The sequence below is a fragment of the Ahaetulla prasina genome, chromosome 3, assembly GCF_028640845.1.
Source record: "Ahaetulla prasina isolate Xishuangbanna chromosome 3, ASM2864084v1, whole genome shotgun sequence".
NCBI classification, from domain to species: domain Eukaryota; kingdom Metazoa; phylum Chordata; class Lepidosauria; order Squamata; family Colubridae; genus Ahaetulla; species Ahaetulla prasina.
The window spans coordinates 188686786-188702174 of NC_080541.1; the positions used below are offsets into that span (position 1 = coordinate 188686786).

General features: G+C 39.1%; 1 protein-coding gene across 2 annotated transcripts in view; it reads right to left on the minus strand.

Moving 5' to 3' along the window:
- Positions 1-14150, minus strand: part of ARL8A (ADP ribosylation factor like GTPase 8A) — a 46948-nt gene extending 32798 nt beyond the window's left edge. Inside the window, exon 1 of one of the 2 annotated variants that reach the window (XM_058174934.1) lies at positions 13761-14135. In XM_058174934.1, the coding sequence (XP_058030917.1) occupies positions 13761-13883 (123 nt within the window). In that variant the 5' untranslated portion in view covers positions 13884-14135. Of the gene's footprint in view, positions 1-13760 lie in introns of both variants that reach the window. The other variant, XM_058174935.1, reaches the window with a different exon arrangement.
- Between the last annotated feature and the right edge of the window lie 1239 nt (positions 14151-15389).

The following is a 15389-nucleotide window of genomic DNA, read 5'->3' on the forward strand; positions in this document are numbered from 1 at the left end:
ATTGTATACTGTCTTTCAGCACTAGAAAGAGTCAAGACACCTGTGCCCTGTCTTTTGGATTACAATTTTCACAGTCCTTTTTCATTCATCAAGACTGCTAGGGTTATGGGAATTGGAAGCCAAAGGACTAGTCTGCCTTCCTTGCATGAGTTACCTCGCCCAAGGATGAGGTCCAAAGCAGGATATCATTTTGCCCAATCATTGGGAAAAGAGCACCAGTGGTGCCCTTCTGAGTCATTTGACCTGCCTTACTGTGGTACAAATGCTGGATAAACTTTCTCAGGAGAGGAAGACCTGACAGGTCTGAGTGTTGATACTTGCTCCCAGATGGACCAGGTAGGTGGAGGGTGCCATGTGGCTCTTCTCCCAGTTCACGGAAAACCCATGGTCCTGGAGGGTTTGGTCCATGTCCTGGAGATCTAGTCTCACTTGCTGAGGAGAGGACAACTGGACCAATATATCGTCCAGGTAGCATTGTAGTCGGATAGATCTCACCCTTAGGTGAGCCACCACTACTTCCAGCAGTTTTGTGAATGTTCTGGGGGCAAAAGAGAACCTGAAGGGCAGAGATCTGTATTGGAAGTGGGCCCCCGCATAGCAGAACCTGAGGAACCTCCTGTGAGACGGCCTGATAGGGACGTGGAGTTAGGCTTCTCAGAGATCTATTGATGCTAATAGATCTCCCTGTCTGATGCAACCCAAGATAAGCAGGGATTGTATTTTGAAGCACCTGTATTTTATATGCACATTGTCATCTCTGCCTATTTCTCTCTGTTTAGCAGCTAAGATTTTCAAGCCCTTGATATCGCCTAGGACTCATATCTCTCCTTTAATAATATTTACCTCTTAAAGTGATATCTTTTACAGTGTTGTTTTCATACATAGTTTTATCCATTTGTTATGTACTGGCCAGGAAAATTTGTCCCATTTTTTACATGTCCCCAAAATGATAGGAATTTATAAACACTGTTAGCTGGAAAATTCAGGCACTTAGATTATATCAGGCACTAGTTGGTAGTATTGTAATCTTATCTTTAGTAATCTTAAAGATACAAAGTATCTGTTTAACATATTAGCAATATACACTTAGGATATCTATGGTACTAGTTTAAATTACAGGGAGCCAATATTATTTATCTGTGCAATTAAAAACAGAATGGCACTGAAATGTCACTGAACAATAAATGTCTAATTAATGCTTAATTAATAGCACAGCCATGATAATTCTACTGTTTTGATCCTACACAGCAGTCGGCTGAGGACAAGCATGTGAGAGAGGAACATATACCGAAAAGGCTGCTCTGTTAGTCTCTCAGACTACTGCAGGCAGGGGAAAGACTGCAGGAAATTAATTGTTTTTCATATCAACTCAAACTGCAAAACAGCTTCAGATATAATTCTGCAATTAATCAAATTTATGGAAATAGAAGCAAGGCACTATTCCAACTGATCTTTAAAGGAAGAGATGGACTTATTATAAAACTATATGCCACACTTGACCTGCAATTTAACATCATACAGAACACTCTAGAACATGGAAACTTTGTATTGATTTGCAGTCTGCAGAAAAACAGTCGATCTGCTGTGTAGCCTTCCTACATGGAAGCCGCATGGTGCCATCTCAGATGTGGGCACCAGTTTGGAAGCGGGTACAATCCTTGGAGAGTGTTGTGGGGAACCCAACAGAGTGGAATGGAGAGAAGATGGGGTACAGTATTCCTTTGGTTGTTTATAAAGGCGGGTGGATTACAAGTGCCCAAATTTTGTTCACGATTGTGGTGGTGCTATAGCGGCCATAACTTCAGTTACACATTGTAAGTCCCTTCATTCAATGCTGTTGTAATTTCAATCAGTCTCTGAACGAACAATCTTAAATTGAGAACTACCTGTATTTCTTGTTAATTTTTCTTTCCAATTTGTTAGTTAATAAAAATACATTTAAAAAACAATTATTTAATTTCTGCCATATTAAAACTTCCTGGTCATATCAAAGAAGAAAAGCTTAACTATTCTTGGTCCACTATTCAAAATGATATTCTGTCATTTGTACCACGATAGTTGCAAACCATAATCCAAATCATGAATTAACTCTGACAAAGCAAGATTTCTGCTATGTAAGTTGATGTCTAAATCTGTCTAAATGTCTAATCTGTGTATCCAGTGCTAAAAGTTAGGATACAAGCAACAACAACCACCTAGCAATAAATATCATTTGGCAGTGTCAGGATTAATTTATTAAATATTTCCTTGTGTTTTCAGTGTGCATTCCATATATTTTTCCAAAGTACTGTATATGGAATTTCACTCCAATTTTTGGGTTGCCAAAATTTATATAGAAAAATTAAAGTTGGGAACAAAAAGCAGCTATAGGGCACACCCACACTTTATTTACAGATAGTCATTGACTAAGACCATTTGTTCAGCAAAAAACTTACAACAGCAGTGAGCAAAGGGACTTATGACCTGTACCCGAAGTTACAGACACTGCAATACCCCTGCAGTCATGTGATCACAATTAGGGTGCTTTGCAATCCCCCCACCCTTACAACTAGCTGCAAGGATGCCCCATCTGCCAATCTTCCACCTCCATCACACCACACTGGATCCTTTGGCCTCCTTTCCATCTTTCAGGGTTAGGGTTAGGGTTTCAGCCACTCCCAAAATGGCACCTACTCCCAGGATGGGACAAATCAGCTTCTGTAAAAGGCCATATAATGCATTAGCTAATTTTCTCTCAGAAAGGTTATCTTTGGAAAGTGCCTTTCTGAAAAAGAATCTGTTGATGTAGTGAGCAGCCTTACTATACAAAAACTACTTCTTGCCATCCTAGAAGCAGGATCTATTGCAGCCATTCCCAAAATGGAGTAGATAGAATGAGGTGACTGCATGGTGTATCAGTTGATTTTCTTTCGGACAGGTAATTTCCGAAGATCACTATTCTGAAAGAGAATCAACAAAAGAATCAATACAGCCTTTTAGAGAGGCCACCTTGCAACTGCCATTCTCATGATTTCTCAGAATCGCTCTTGCAAGAGATCACACCAATGGTGCCAGCCTCCTAAATGGTGCAAAGTTACCTCTCCAGGCAAGTCACGCATTGCATTGGCCATGCACTCTTTAGAAAGATGACCTTCAGAAGAGAAGTGGAATGAGGCACAATGGGGATGATGTAGTAAGTCAAGGACTACCTCCATTTATTTAGTTAATGAATTTATAAGCTCAGCTATAAATTTCCATCTCAGCTACAAGACTCTCAGCTCACAATTAAAACAGAATATAAACTATAAAAACAAGAAGTTATAAACAACAAAAATGATATAAAAGCAGCAGCCAAGTAGACTTGCAACCACCCTAACAAACCATGACACGAGTGTTCTGATGCTATCAGAGCCCTAGGCTCAAGGACAAAGCCTTTGAATGCCTTGTGAAAGGCCAGCAATGTCAGGGCAAGTTCAAATTCTGAAGGGATGATGTTCCAGAAAGTGGCAGAAAAAGCTCTCTTCCTGGGTCCTGACAAATGACATTCCTTTACAGACAGAGCACCTGGATCATGCCCTTCCTGCCAGATCTGAGACAGTACCAGAAGTAACTCATAATTTTCCTGTCAATGTAGAGTTAAAATGCCTTGCTAACCATTTGTTAAGAACTTGCCCTTCATGATGCAGCCTTCTTCTCATTCCCCACCAATAGCTGTGACTGTCTATATGTTAAAACAATATTTTCTATATCCTTAGTAACATACTAGTTGGTCCTGCCTGCTAAAATTACAGTTTCAAAAGCAACCTTTTAAGTTTCGCAGGCAAGGCCAACAAATGATTGCAGTTATTTTATTTGGCTAAAGAACACTCCTTTGTATTTTCTAAGAATTACTGAAAGCAACTATCTTGGTTATTTACTATCTTACCTTACTCCATTTTATTGAGGGGTGTTTGTGTGAGAGTTTACAAACGTTGTGTGGAATAATTTAGAATTTTTGTCCACTTTAATTTCCTCACTGAAAAAGAAATCCTCTTTCCTTTGGTAGCTATAGCACTGTTGGGGAAGAGGTCTTTACATAAATAATAGCTTCATGAATAAATTACTTGGGAGATCATATATGTGCAGAGTTCAATTGAAATTACTGTAAAGATATGGCAGATTTTCAAGCTGCTGCTTCTGTAGTCCTGTGTGCAGTTTCCTGTTGATCATTAAAACAGCTTTGTCAGTATCTAGGTTGACTGAGCATAACCACTCTTTTCCTACCCCTACACCTCTTCCCCTGTCTGCTTACATTTGCTATCTTCATCTTTGGTTTTTGATTTTTCCTTCTGTAAAAAGATTGATGGCTTTAGACTGAGTCAGCATAGAAAATGCTCTGAGACATGTTCCTGCATGCAGGTTTTCCTAGGCTGAAATACCTCTTATCCACAGCTATCCTAGAAGAACTTGGGATGGTCCCACATGGCCTTGCCTCTATGTAAAAAAAAATGGTTTTATAAGATAAAATGCTACATTTCCTTATCTTAAAGGGCCAGAGGTGTAATTATTCTGCCAATACTGCTCTACGCTTGAGGTAAAAGAGAGTGGCAAGGTTGATTGTCTTGTTTAGCAACTATGTATAGTGATGACAGTGATGAAGTAACTTTATGACCAATCCCCTCATTTACAAACTCTGCAGGTTTCTAAAACAAAGGAAAGCTGAAGTAAGATCATAAGCACAGTTGTAGTTTTACTTTGCAACTGCTTTACTTAATGACCACATTGTGGATTCCAACAGTGGTTGCTAAATGAGGACTATCTGTAATGCAAGAGAGAGGAGTCAAGTTTGTGATCATCCATCTCAATATGTACAACTTATTCAAATGACCAGGCAAGCAAGAGACTCCTCTACAAGAAAATGAAAGCGTGACCATAAATTAGAATTTTAAAAACATGGAAACTTTTTATTTATCCCTGATGCTATATTATATATATATTTGTTATTTAAAATGTGATCATTTTGGATGAAGCTAAATTGTATTTGCTTCCATTCCAAAGAATCAATTTAAATACTGGAAAATATTGAAAAAAGCAGCAAGAATCTGTTGCCTGTCAGTTAAAGCAAATAAACTGTGACATCTTGCATAATGATGTTGAAATCATTTCATAATGCGGAACATCCTGACACAAACTCCTGCTTGAATTGTTGTAGTGATAATACAAGGACCTGAAAATTCTTTAAAATAATGAAAACTTGAAAGAAAACATGAAAAACAACTATTACTGTACTATATCAAAGCAACACTTACATATATTTTTTCTCTTCACATCATTCTTTTCTTTAAGGCCCCTCTGCCTGAACTACATAGACAGAATTTCATATTTATCTTGAAATGTAATTCTAAAAGTTCCATTTAATTTTTAAAAAGTAATCCACGTAGTCCTCAATATTTAAAAAATATGCATACAAGAGTGACTGCTGCTGATTTTTTTTTGTCATGCATAGACTTGGATTTCATGCTGAGCTCCCATTACTATATTTTTCATATGCTAACTGGTCATTTATATGTAAAATAGAATAATTTTCCATTCCATTCAAGCATATTTATTTAAAATCTAGATCAGGCGTTCTTCCATGAGCACATTAGCAATACTAATTTTGCTCCTTTTTCAGACACTTACATTAATCAAAAGGCAACATTATATGCCAGTATGACACCAATGTCACTGAGAAAAGTGCATGTTTTTGCTATTTACATCCATCCCAAGTTACATATTACAATTACAGAACATGATCTAAAACAGAGATAGATTAAATTAAAACTATTTAATACCAATTTTTTTCTCCTTTCAGCAACTGATCACAATTACCAGAGATAAAAGAGCCAGTTTTCTCAAATGCTTTAGGAGTAAAACATCCTAAAGCTTAACATTCTTTGTTTGAGCCTGTATCTTTTTTTTATTATTTGCGTTTATATCCCCCACTTCTCCGAAGACTCAGGGCGGCTTACACTATGTCAAGCAATAGTCTTCATCCATTTGTATATTATATACAAAGTCAACTTATTGCCCCCAACAATCTGGGTCCTCATTTTACCTACCTTATAAAGGATGGAAGGCTGAGTCAACCTTGGGCCTGGTGGGACTTGAACCTGCAGTAATTGCAAGCAGCTGCTGTTAATAACAGACTGTCTTACCAGTCTGAGCCACCAGAGGCCCTTCTTCTACAACAAGTTCTGATCTTGGGATTTAGATTTTACAAATCTTATTTTGTCCAATGCTATCCTATTGGCATCCTTCAGTCTCAAAAGACTAGGGTATCTTGCTCTGGAAACAGCATCTAGTGTGCTAAAAAGGCCAATTCAAGAGTGGCAATCCCTTCCATGCTGAGGGCAGATACATTCTGTCCCCAGCCCAGCCCCCAGATTTCGCTGGTTCTGGGACTGCCTCTTTGCCGCAGCCTGCCGAACAAATGTCTCTTCAAATTGGAGAAGGCCATGCTGCGTCTTTAGCCTCCAAGCTGAATGATTGGAGATCAAGGTTTCCCAGTTGTTAATGTCCATTTCCAGGGCCTTTAGGTCCCTTTTGCAGATATCCTTATATCGCAGCTGTGGTCTCCCTCAGAGGCGCTTTCCCTGCACTAATTCTCCATACAATGCAAGTCACCTAAAATGTTACTATACGTCAGGTGTCTATGGCTGTTTCTTCAACAAGGTTATAGAGTTGTACTAGGTTTGTTGTGTGCAGATTAGCAGATATCCCCACTACAGCAAATCTGTTTTTAGAGACATAATGGTGATTTCAACATCATTATGCAATACTGTATCATTTGCATCCCAACAATTTGTCCAGTGAACCTTAGCAACATAAAGGGGATGGAACATTTCCACTTTAACTTCATGCCAATCTCTGTTGAAGACCCTATGATTTCAAGTCCATGTAGGAATTTAAACCATCTTTCAATTTCCTTCAAATTTCATTCCAATTCACAAGACACAACATCCGTAGTAGATCATGCACTGACTTAAATTGTATCATGGCTGTGCTGACACCATGGTACAGAGGAGAAATTACATGATACAAAACAGTGTTTTTCAGTCAAACTGGGATTCACTTTCCCCTTATCCCTGCTTTATTTTGATTTCTTATCCCAGCTTTATCATATTTATAAGTAACTCATGGTGGTAAATATATCCAGCAATATTCACTCATCTTTGTCTCTTATCTCCCTTCTTCTCTCCATACCCTGACAATTAGTCCCATTTTCTCAAAACTGAATCTTTCCCCTATTTCATACTTTCATCATTTCCAAATTGCCTTTTTCTATATGAGAAAAATCCTGGGAGCCGGGGCAAAGAGGTGCTGTCTAGGGAAGAGTCAGGTAAGAGACAGCACAGCCCACAGCTGGATAGTGGGCAGGGCAAAAGGCTCAGAAGGGATCCTCCTTAGTTTCTGAGGCTATAAAGGAGATTGACAGAACTGTACTTTTCGGATTTGCAAGATTCTGTTGATGTAACTTTACAATAAAGTAGAATTAGGCTATCTGGTCATGTTTCCTGTCCAGCCTACTTGATAAGACTGATACTGTGCAAAGCTCATTTTCAGTCTTCCATACCTACACAGGCCTTTCATGAGGTAAAATCTACACAGCTCCTCCTACCTCAAATAAAGCTCTAATTCAAAGAAAAACAAATTTGTGAGCTTCTATCCATTCTTGGATGGTACTTCTATCTCTTCCTCTTTACATCAGAGAGGAAATAAAATAAAAAAGCAAAATGGGTGTAGCCAATGATTTTTTACCTGACACTGAAATAGCAACAATGACCAAAAGAGATTTCCCTTATTCCTTATTCCTTTTTACCCCCAATCTGCAGCTGAGTCTTCAGAAATGGAGGAGCACAAAAGCTGAAATAAATAAGCAGATTGCTCCCACTGGTTGAAGGGTCTTCCAGGTTTCAGCGAAACTATAAGACAAAGTAATCATTCATGAGCGGGGAAAAAAACCTGTTCACATGAAATTAAACTTCACTTGAGGGATGCCTCTGACAAAAGGCATCTTAAAATTTTAGGAACTTAAAGTTACTCCTTGGTTCTCAGGCAATTCTGAAAAATTACAGCCAATGTACAGTATAACAAGCCAGGCCAATCAATTCAATTTAATTTACCTCCAAGGATTATGAGGATAAAGCATTTATTTATAAAATTTGCATAACATTCTATCTCAAGATTCTCAATGGCACAGATGCTTTAGTTACTTTTTAAGGTAACATAGGATACAAATGTGATAAATAAAATATTTATTTTATTTGTATCCTGACATTATTTTTACAAATAACTCAAGGTGGTGAACATATCCAATACAACTTCCTTCTCCTATTTTTACCATAACAACAACCCTGTGAGGCAGCTGGGACTGAGAGAGAGTGACTGGCCGAAAGTCACCTTTCATGGCTAAGGCGTTACTGGAACTCTTCTGTTTTACCCTAACTAAAATTGACTCTCCAGTTTGTTACACCTATTCCCCAAAAATAGCCATGAAGAAAGGGGTTATAATTATGAAAAGCTCCACCATCTACTTCCCACCACAAGCTTTTAGCCCCTATATGGTATTATGGATGTTGACTACTCTAAGGCCTATTTGATATTGCCTTAGCTCAGCGGTTCTCAACCTGTGGGTCGGGACCCCGTTGGGGGTCGAATGATGATTTGCCAGGGGTCGCCTAAGACCATCAGAAATATGGGAAGTATACTTGCAAGTCGAAGAATCGCGCTCCAATGGTTGACTCCACAAGCCACCTACAGGCTCTTCAAATCGCTAGCCGAATTCGGCTTCAGGCGCGATGAATTCAAAAAGAGAAATCTTTGCTCTGATGTCTCCCTCTCAAGCCAGCTGCAATCACTCCCAATCGCTAACCTAATCTGGCTTCAGGCGCGATAAATTTAATAGGGGAAGAGTCTCTGCTTTAATGCCTCCGTCCTCAAGGCAATCGCAAGCAGTTCAGATTGCTAGCAAATACGGCTTCAGGCGCGATAAATTCAAAACAAAAATAATTTTATGGTTGGGGTCGCCACATCGTGGGGAATTGTATTAAAGGGGTCGCAGCACTATAAAGGTTGAGAACCACTGCCTTAGCTGAACATTTGTCAGGCTCCTACTCTGTCCTAGGTCCAGGATGCATTGCTTCAAAAAAAAAGGGGGGGGATTTCTTTACACTGGTGCTTCCAGATGTGACTATTTCTAAGATTAGCCTAAAAATTAGCCTATAATTTTTCCCCTCTACTAATGAGCATCCTGCTCATTCGATATTCAAGACATGTTCAGTCTGTTTTCCTGGAAAACTTTGAACATACAGAGAGCAAACATAATGACATCAGATGTTCAAAGAACAAAACCTGACTTGCTGAAAATGAAGGTTTTTTTATTTGTAAAAATAATTTATTTGCTACTTTTTAAAAGATAGAACAAGTTTGCTTAAAATACACTTATAAATGCCTTACTAATATCATAATTAACATTTTAAAATTCTATTCAAAATTCTCATGTCCTACTTGTAGCATTTTTTAAAAAATCTACAATACACAGCCTAAAGACTGTTTTCTAGCCACAAAAATATGTTCACAAATAACATGCTTTCAGTTACATTTCCATGGAATATAAAACACTCTCAGAAACAACTTCCTTTTTCCCCAAACAAACCTCTAACCCTAACTGCCCCCCTTATACAAGTATATAGAGAGCAATTGTATACATTGAAAGGAAAATTCTGTATAACATCACTTAAGAGTCTGCAGCTCTCAAGTGTCTGTTACTATTGCGATAAAGACTTTGAGAGATCATGGGTCCAAGGATAGTCAGCCTGATTTGCAAAATGGCTATTGTATTGGTGTTGATGTTTAGAAAAATCAGGCTACTCTAAGATGCAAATGTGCTCTAGCTTGCCTGATAAGATGATGATGATAGTAGTAGTAGTAGTAGTAGTAGTAGTAGTAATTCTAACCAAAATTAACACCACTATACCTATGACATACAATGCAACAGTCTGTTATTTTTCTTACCTGCTTGCAAGGAAGAAAATTATTGGACAACAAATATTTTAAGCATTTAGTATACATTCTCTTTATAATCTGTACAATAAATCTGTAAGGTGGATCAGTATCATAACATTGGTACAATATGGGTGGAGACATAGTCAGACTAATGTGTCTAAGGCCACATTATGCAATACATTAATGGAGGAGTGCCTTGAATCAAGGATTTCTCAATCCACACTTTCACATATGGAATGAACAAGTTCCCTCTTACAAAGACATGAAATTTCACGTTACACCACATCAGATTTGGATATGCATTCCAATCAAATTATTACTAGTTACGTATTAAACAAAAGTTAAAATACCAGAGGTTCTAGTGTATATATTAGAGATCTTGTCTGATAAGTCACTCTCTTAGCCCAAGCTATCTCACAGAATTATCATATGGGGAAATAGAAGGCAGGAGTATTAAATATGTTCACTGCCTTAAATTGTATATTAAAAAGGGGGTAATAAAATAGGTTGGAATTGAAAAATAATCAAATGATTCAAGGTGCAGATTATGCAAAGAAGCAGAAGAAACAATAGATCATAAACTCAGTTCATGCAAGACGATTATACAAATTGAGTGTAATGAACAAAATAAAACAGTCAAAATGATTCACTGGAATATATGTAAAACATATGTAAAGTATCATGTGCTAGTAATGAGAAATTGGTGGGAACACAGAATTGAAAAACTGGTTAAAAATGAGAAAGTTAAAAAAATGTAGGATTTCAGAATACAAACTGATAAAGTCTTGGTTGATAATAACCAGATTTAACTGTGGTTGAAAAGAAGAAAGTGTTTTGGGGAAATATTAAGAATTGACTTTGATATAACTGGGCAAAATATTAAAAATTGACAAGTTGCAGGAACTGGTTAGAAAGGATTTATCTTGACAGCAAAAAACTTTGCTCAAACCTATCTCAAACAAGGCCTGGAAATATGCTTCACTAAATCAAACTACTAATGGGCAGAGAAATTCACTTGGTTGCACCAAGAATAATCACTAAGATTATTCTAAGATCCACTAAAATGCTCAACTAACAACCACAATCGGGACTGGAAAGTTGTTTTGCAGTCCTAAATTGAGACAATCATATTGGGCAATTGTTAAACAAATAACAACAGTTGTTAACATGGTCATTAAGTGAACAGTGTGATTGTTAAGCAAATCCATTGTCTTGAATGGGTGGGGTTGGTTTTTTTTGGCCAGAAATTGCCAAAAATCGCAGTCAGATGTAAAGATGAGCCAAGTGCCAAGTGCCAAAAATCTGGTCATATGATTGTGCATGTAGGTATGTGACATTTTATGAAGGACAGAAGTGCTTTACAAGCCGTAAAGTACCTATTCCAGGGCCTTCATAACTCTGAATAGTCATAAAACAATGTGTCATAAGTCAAGGACTACTTGTCTCTTTCTCTTCATTATCTTAGAGATAAAAGGAAATGAGTATTTTACTTATCCTTATCCTAAGGTGTCAGCTATATAGTATTACTTATCCAACTTGATATCCAAAATACTTGGATGGTACATTATCAGAAAATCCCAGAGCTGCAGGATAGATTGGATAATGAAGAAACTTCCTCAATAAAGTATTGTAATGGCAAGCCATCTCTATATGATTAACAAGAAAACTACATGGACATATTCATGAAGTCACCAAGAATCAAAACTTCAGGTTCAAAGAAAATAAGACTTTTAATGCCTGGGACAGTGTAGGAAAGAAAATAAATATCAAGCACATTAGAAAATACAGGTACAAGTTTTTATCTTCAAAACAAGCAACGGCAGGGACCTGCACTAATTATTTGCAATATCCATGGTTTGTCCAGTAGCCAGTGCTGAATCAATGAGCTGTAACAAAGCACATCATGTTTTGCAGAATTTCCTATTTAGCATATTATCAATTTATTCACTCAGGTCTCCAGTATTCAGAAAACAACATCACACATCTTGGGAAATTATGTATCAATAACTACAAATTCTTCCACAACAAACAAAATAGTAACAAAAGAGAGAAATCCCAGTTAGCATAAACTCTAGAGCACAGATTTTATTCAAAATAAAGTATCTGAAAATATGACTTTTAATTTAGAAACATGTTAAATCTGAGTTTCCAGTATTAGCTACAATAAATTATTTACAACTTAAAATATTCTGCCCCAAAACACAAAAATGCCAGTCATGTTTTTTTTTTAAATAAAGAAAGCGTGATGAGCTTATCTCTACTACTGCATCTTAAAATGGCTCCATTAAAATTACAGTAATTTATTTATTCGTACTTTCGTACTTATTCGCACTTATTTATTCGTACGTATTTTATACGTACTTTTCGTAATGGGAAAATATAGTAGGAACATATACTAGTGCAATATTCATGTCTACTGTCTTCTACCAACTAAAATGCTGTTTTCAGAGAAGCTGCCACGTGAATCTGATCTGATCCATGCTTTAGTTTTCTTCCCAGGAAGAGGATAAGATCAAAGAAGTTTAGTTTTACAATTGACAAACAACAGTATAAATGTGCAAAAATAAATATGCAGGGCCAACTAAGTGTGAGGCCCTGAGGACGGAAAGCTTTGGATTGCTATCAGTATTCCCAATGGTCAATGTTCTCCATTCCATATGCTCTCTAATGTCTTCCTTGGCCCTTTCCATAAATGCATACTCTGAAGCCATTACTGCAGATGCATAGAAGGGAAGCAGGAGGGAAAAAAACTGCAAGGCAGACTAAGTCAAAATATCCAGAGTAAGGATATTTTCTGCAGCTGTACAGTTATCATTCCTCAAAGCAGCTTCTTAAAATGTATTCCTCCAAGATGTTTCAACAGCGAATCCTACTGTAATGTTAAATTCACTTAAAATAAAACATCACTCACGCACAGATGCATGCACATACATAGTGTTAACTGACATATTGATTTGGAAAGATGGAGATAAAATTACCCGTTCACCCCAGAAGATGAAACAGCATCCTTCTGCCGCTGCCACCACCACCCCTCCGGGACCTACTCAAACATACATTTCAGGCACCACAAAAGCAGAAGACTATAGAACAGATCAAATGCAGAGAGAACATTCAGAACTGAGGTATTAGGATACAAGGATCATTTAAAAACAAAGCACAATTTTTTTTTCTTTTTGTGATCTCTTTCCCATTTCAGGACCACCACCTATGTGAACGGCGGGTGGGGTGGTGGATAATGGGACCTGAAAGGCTTTGCTCATGTTGAATACGTTATTTCCATTGATATCGTTGGAAGGACAGAATAGCAAAAGGAGAGCAACTACCCATTTTTCGCAGGAAGAGAAAAAGGGAGGATTTCATCATTGGGAAGAGGAAAGGAAAGCAGTCATGTCCCCTTATTAGAGAAGTGGGTAGATCGCTTTCCTTGAAAGAATACGATGGAAGGGGGAGGGTTTTTTTCTCTTTCCCTGGGCGGAGGAAGGCCGCCCAGGGAAACTAAGACTGAGACATGGCCAAGCATGAGAAGGTGGCAGCGCCTTCATCGGGGCTGACGTTCCCCAACGTGGTGCCCACCCGATACTCCACCAGTCCTGTTAGCCAAGGCATCCGAAGGCCTAACTGGCAATCTTGGGAGTTGTAGTCCCTTTACACCTATGCACATCTGGATGGCACCGGCCCGGGGAAGAATGCTCGGTGCTACCCCCACCCCGCCCCACCCCGGGCCCCGCCGTGATGCTCGTCACCCGGCATCTTACCGCGATCACGTTGACGAAGGTGGTCTTGCCCGAGTACTGCAGCCCCACCAGGGTCAGCTCCATCTCCTCCTTCCAGAAGAGCGCCCGGAACCAGTCCAGCAGCTTCGTGAAGAGCGCCAGCATCCTGCCTTCGACTCCCGGCCCCGATCGTTCAGCGCAGCCAGGCCCAGCGCCTTTATTCTTCCCCCGGGAACGATCCGGCCTTGCCGCTACAGCCGCCGGGGTCTAGCTCGCCTCGCTCCAGTCGCTCAGCAGCGCTGATGGGTGGGGTCAGTCAGCAGCTCTCCTGCCGGGGTGGAGCCGCTGATCTCGACGGTCTCGGGCGCCCAACCCAGCAGTGGCCTCTAGAGAAGCGGAGGACTCCGCGCCGAGGCGAGGACCTCGATTCCTTCTGCCGAGGCCTAGGACGCAGTCGGACGTCAGATCTACTTTGCTTTGCAGTAGAAGCTCAAGATCCGCCCGAGCCAATGGCTGAGGCAGGCTGGCGTTCGTCTGACACACGCCAGCGAGTCACGTTTCAGAGGGTTGTGTGAAGCCGACCGTGTGATTAATTTATGGTTTACCCGGCGTAGGGGGACCCTTCGGAAATTAGGTTAATTGAATAAATCACGGTTAAATTAATCAAGGTAAATAAATCTGTTGTGCAAAAACACAGCCATTCGGCCAGCACTCGCTAAGGCTCGAAATTGTTGCACAAAAATCCATTTCTGATTCAGAGAAATGTTCCTGTTGTAACCATGAGAGTAAAAAGAAAAAAAAATTGCAGATGCCACTTGGAGCTTCGTTTGTGTCCCACTTGGTAAGTACAGGCTACTGATGAGGCAAAGAACTAGGGCGTTGAAACAGTCATTGCAGGACAGAAATCCCAGCTGTCTTGGAGAAGGTACCGGTTCAGCCCTTACTTCTCAAGGACTCAACAGTTTGGGATTCTTGTTGCCCTATCATCAACCTTCTTTTTTGCAGGAAGATAGTAGAGAAGCTAGTGGGATGGTAATTATAAAGAACCTTGGGAAAAGCAGATTGTCTGGATACACATACAGATACAACATGCAGATTGTCTGGATACGGGACCGCCTGCTGTTACCTTATGCCTCCCACCGACCCGTACGCTCACACAGAGAGGGCCTTCTCCGGGTGCCGTCCGCCAAGCAATGTCGGTTGGCGGCCCCCAGGGGAAGATCCTTCTCTGTGGGGGCTCCTACGCTTTGGAATGAACTTCCCCCTGGCGTACGTCAAGTGCCTGATCTTCGGACCTTTTGCCGTGAGCTGAAAACGCACCTATTTATTCAAGCGGGACTGGACTGAAATTTTACTGGGGTTATTTATATTTTAAGATTTAAATTTGTTTTAAAATTTGGGCCACATTATAATATGCTTTTTAACTTTCTCTTAATGTTTATATATTGAATTTTACTTGGCTGTACACCGCCCTGAGTCCTTCGGGAGAAGGGCGGTATAAAAATCGAAATAAATAAATAAATAAATAAATAAATAAATAAATAAATAAATAAATAAATAAATAAATAAATAAATAAATAAATAAATAAATAAATAAATAAATAAATAAATACACATCCAGATCCGGATCTAGATACAGCACTAATACTGCGTTCATTGCTCTCCTGAATG